Here is a 5,067-nt window from a genome sequence, read left to right as displayed (position 1 = left end):
TCTAAAACTTGCTTTCCCTTTAGCATGCTTATCTCCTTCTTCTGCCCACTTGTTGATTTTACTTTCTAGCATGCTTCCAAATAAATTTGCAAACAAATGGTTTATCATTATGGTCCTATAATTGGAGGGATTATTGACGCCACCACTCTTAAAAAGAGGTATTTCCATACTGGTTGTCCAATCTGTGAGGAACCCTTGTCGTATGATGTTGAAAATTTTTGTAATTTGAGGTGCAAGAATCATTGAGCCCCACTTTAGATATATGTCAAAAGTAATTATAATCTTTTTGCTTTTAGATTTAATTAAAAAAATGTTATAAATTAAATTCAAATAAAATAATTTGATTGTGAAATGAGAGATGGTTTTTGGGCATGTGGTATTGATGAGCCATAGTATTGTAACAAAGCCTATTTACAACTAATAATATTTATGGTAAAGTTGGCGTGAATATCCATGGTTAAAAATATTGTTTTATAGTAGGTTTATTATAAGTATTAAAGTTTTTATGTGCTTACTAATTAAACTTAAATATGGTTACATAATCATTATTTTGATTTATAGAGTATAATAGCTATTATTTATATGTTATATATTTTAATGTGATATGTATATTATTATTTTATTTTATCTACAAATTGATTCATAAACAAAAGTACAATATAACAAATTGAATTTTATTATTTTTATTACTTTTAATTTTTTTTAGAGATATTACAACATCTTCCAAGTACTAGGCTGTATACTAGCGATTGCACAAAATGTTGCAAAGGAAAGACCTTGACATATAAAGAATCATTAAATTATTAATAATTAAATTAAAATTGTCAAATTTTGTTTAAAAAAAATATGCCTATCTAAATAACTGAAAAAAACCAAATTAATCTATATTTCAAATAATTATAAATACATAAAGTATATAACTTCTCATTTTATCAAAATTTAAATAAAATAATAACAATAAAATTATATCATTTGATTATAAAAAGTCATACTATTTAGCTTATTAATTTATTCTGCTTCATTAACGTTTCACACGTTGTAAGCATTTTGAAGCCTGTAATTCAATCGTTGGTATTTTTGTTCTAATACTTGTAAGTAATACATTTTTATTTGATGACCATTCGTTCATAGGAAAGATCCCCTCAACTATTGAAAATGTATCATCCTTGACTGTCGTGTGAGTCTCCTATTTCCCTATTACAATTCTAGTATAGATTACTCCGCCTTATTCTAGTATAGATTACTGCGCCTTATTTACACAAAATGACTATGAAAGCAAAGCATTACTGCGCCTTATTTACACACAATGACTATGAAAGCAAAGCACAAAGTTTGGCAGACATAAATTCTTCCAACCGTAGCGTTTAAGGGTTGAGCAGATCGTTGTGATTGGTAGAGCCACCAGAGCCATTAGGGCCATCGGCGTGGACGAGGAAATAATTGAAGCTAGTGGGACGGTAGGGTTCTACAGCATTGCCGTAAACAAAACGAAACCACATCTTGGCGGTGCCATGCCTTTTGACGGAGTCGTTGATGACAGATTCGATGCTGTGGGCGTAAGCGCCGCGGTTGAACTCGCCCTTCTGGGGAAAGATGTTCCACTTCACGGTGCCGAGGCCGCCCTGGTTCTTCCCGATTATGTGCCCCGCATCATCGCTGCGCCGCCCCACCACGTTCTGCACCCACTCCCTCACCGCCTTGTTCGTCACCGTGCCTTTCCCTAGATGCTTTTGTTCGATCTCCGCGTACAAATACTCCACAACATGCTCTGTGACGCCTGGACGGTATTGCAATTCCACCACCGGCTGCTTGGGTTCCTTGGGGAACCACCCATCTCCCGTGGGCATGTTATTCAGCCATTCTGCACCGAGCGGCACCACACTGGGACGGTATTTCATCCTTGCCAGAATAAGCAGCAGAAGGGGTCAAGTTCCTAATATGCTTTGGTGATGAGAGTCTGGTGGTCGTAGCTTTATATGGCCTCCTGGTCTCCGATACATGCAAAGTTCAACACGCTTTGCGCCGCCACGGTGGAGTGTTCTGCCGGTCACTCGCCCGATTGGTACGAACAAAAAAAAATTCCAACTTTTCTTATCCAATCCATTTGTCTCCATAAAAAAATTAGAGAACATGGAGTTTTCTTACCTAATCCATTTATCTCCATAAAAAAATTAGAGAACACGGAGATTTTAGAAAAAAAAGAAGATAAACACCGCAAAAGGAAACGAATAAAGTAGATAAGACCCACATATATAAAGACATGGATGATGCGATATTATCCCTTAGCAGGTAGACTATACCCATCATTGATATGGTTAATGCTTAAAAAATAATAAGCGAAATTAATAGCAACAAAGTTGTTTATATTTATTTATTTTTAAATGTTCTAATATAATAGTTATAGAAGGTTAAAAATAGATTATAAGATACTTCAAATTTAATTGGGTGATTAAAAAAAATAGTTGGTTAATACACTTTTATCTCTGAAAAATCTAAATCATTTTTCACATATAATTTGGTGATTAAAAAGAAACGTAGTTGGTCAGTACACTTCAAGATCAATTTTAACTTATATGAATGTATAAGTTAGGTTGAAATAGGAAGCAAAAAATTATTTTGATGTTAATTATAAATAAAATATTTTATTATTTAGTTTGTTTAAAATAACTTTATATTATATTAAAAAAATAATTAAAAGTAAAATATTTTAATTAATTTTTATTTTTTAAGATGTATAATTTATTTAATGTTTATATGGATTTAGTAACATAACCTATATGCCCTAACACCGATATTTCCATATAAAATAAAATGATTATTCCATAAGTGGGAAAACCAATGTCTAAAATAAACATAAGAGAGACCAAAAATCTCAACAGAGTAAACATCACAACAATTAAGAGAAACATGTAATTCATGAAGACAATGGTGTGTCCAAATTGATGGGTTGGTTGGTGCCCTTGCAATGTGATGTTTTCAATGGGCCTAGAGGCAAGCCCATTTCAAGGTGATCCAGGAAATCCTCTACATCCATCATTAATAGCTTCAGCTCCAATTTGTTCACGAGGTTGTCCCAGGCTTCGTTTCGATCAACCATAACTTTCCTCAAAAGTAACTTGACATGCCAATAGAAATCAATAGTATATTAATATAAGTAGTGATTATGGATCCTAGTGTTCTAAATGTCTAGGAGCCAAACTACAACACCATCTATAACCTCTGATTCCATAATTCCTTGATTCTCATGACACACTTTCTCCTCTTTCATGTTGATTTTCGACTAGATTTCTGGAAAGGTGTGAGCTTAATAATGTGGACTAAGGAATCAAAATGGAATTGAACACATGATCCTCCATGACCTCCAATTCCTCATCCTCCACCTCCCTAACGATAGTGGGCTCACTTGGCAGATCACATTAGCCAAGGGGAGGAAGAATCGAATAGGACTAAGGAGACTCAAAGAAAATGGTCGTGGGAACTACAAACCGAAGATGAGAATGATACTATCCTAGAGGATGTGCCTTGATTCTACCATAATAAATTCACATACTTCCTCCACTATTAGCAAGGATGAGAGATAGCAAAATGGGAGGAAACTATGCAAGGGAGCTAGAAAAGGAAAGTCTGCCAAAAGTCATGGTATGAGAAGGAAACAACAAATATGCAAGGGCCAAAGCAATAATGGAAAGTATGTCAATGAACATAGAGTTAGCAGCCTCGATGAAGACTCTATAGGTGTCGGCATGAGCGAGGCTAATGTGGAGCATTAAGCGAGGAGGAGCTGTCTCAATCGATGTAGAAGGTATTAAATGTTTAAATATGGAGGCATGTTGGGATGGAATGTGACTTTGAGCCAAGCATCGATGTCCTCTTGCACCGTAATGTCTACCATAAATGTCCCTATCAAGGAAGGCATTAAATGATATCTAATAAAATGAGTAAATAAAAAATGTGAAGGAAATCTAAAACAAGGGATCCTAAAAAAGTGAAGACAATAACAAAACAATTGGGATAGACATGTGGACATCAACAACATAGAGTTTGGGTCCTTAGAGGATTTCAAAAATTGAAGAAAATGACTACGAGGTCATAAAAATTTCTACGTGGGGAGTTTGATGTACGAGCATCAACCCCAGGATATCCATTTTTTATTAGACTTAAGGGGATCATGAAATTCTCCAAAGGGGAAGAAATTCCCTTAAATGTAACCTGCATAAATTTAGGCAATTTGATGTAAATACAAGTGTCCATATTCTAGAAGAATTTGGGTGGTTAGGCTATTTTGGTGAGATGATGTTTTGGCCAAATGGGCCTTTGTCAAAATGACAAGTGTTAGGTTGATGTATTTGTAGTGTTGGGATAGATGTCTGAACACTTTTGGTTTTGTTAATATATTTTCTGATATGTACAAAGTATACATGTGTATAATGTGTAGTAGCAGTAGGAAAGGTGTTGGGAGAAGAGTAGAGATGAGTTAGTAAGGGAGAATAAAGCTCAAGGAGGATCACAAGAGCCTACAACTCAAAGGGAGAAGTTGTGTAACTATTTAAAATTATACCTTGTTCTGAGAAATGGATCGAATGGCAATTTTTTGTATGTCTTCTGTGAGTGTTGATTCCTTGTTGGGCTTATATGAATATTCAATTTAAATTGGTTTGTGTGTGTGCATCGTCAAAGTAGTGCTTTAAGGAAGCATTAATTCCCACGTAACATTATGCCCACATTGTGTAACTAGCTCATCGACTAATCCCTAATAGCAAATATTTCTCACATAAGATCATTGCAATTATGCAAAGATTGAATTTGCAGTGGCGCAGGCTAAGTTTCAATGTTTAATAGGAGTAGTTAAAGGAACTCAAAGTGGTAGAGCATTAGGAGCCTAGCCACAGTGAAAGGTCTGGGGATTGTTCAGTAACCTACAGGCAATACGGTGGCCCCTACATTATATATCCTCCCTCTGCAATCATATACATTGATAAGAACATGGACCCAATTCATGTGCCCCTTCCGTCCCCACCCACCCTTTCTTCTTTTGTCACAGGGGGAACCCGTGGCCCTCCTTCCCAC

The 5,067-nt window shown here is 35.4% G+C and overlaps 1 protein-coding gene across 1 annotated transcript; it reads right to left on the bottom strand.

Annotated features, from left to right (window-relative positions):
* Window positions 1-1,045: 1,045 nt before the first annotated feature.
* LOC149202157 (uncharacterized) lies at window positions 1,046-1,965 on the bottom strand. Its single transcript, XM_089403116.1, has 2 exons — window positions 1,293-1,965; window positions 1,046-1,249 (listed from the first exon to the last, which is right to left on the bottom strand). The coding sequence occupies exon 1, from the start codon at window positions 1,896-1,898 to the stop codon at window positions 1,365-1,367; it is 534 nt and encodes a 177-aa protein (XP_089259242.1). The 5' UTR covers window positions 1,899-1,965; the 3' UTR covers window positions 1,046-1,249; window positions 1,293-1,364.
* Between the last annotated feature and the right edge of the window lie 3,102 nt (window positions 1,966-5,067).

The sequence above is a fragment of the Pinus tabuliformis genome, chromosome 2_1 (assembly GCF_031772625.1).
Source record: "Pinus tabuliformis cultivar Carrire ecotype Pingquan chromosome 2_1, CPIR1, whole genome shotgun sequence".
Lineage (NCBI taxonomy): Eukaryota > Viridiplantae > Streptophyta > Pinopsida > Pinales > Pinaceae > Pinus > Pinus tabuliformis.
Note: the sequence above shows the minus strand (reverse complement) of the source record. Positions and strands in the feature narration are given on the sequence as shown.

Excerpts from the sequence above, each read along its gene's own strand:
- LOC149202157 (XM_089403116.1), bottom strand. The coding sequence starts at position 1,898 with ATGAAATACCGTCCCAGTGTGGTGCCGCTCGGTGCAGAATGGCTGAAT.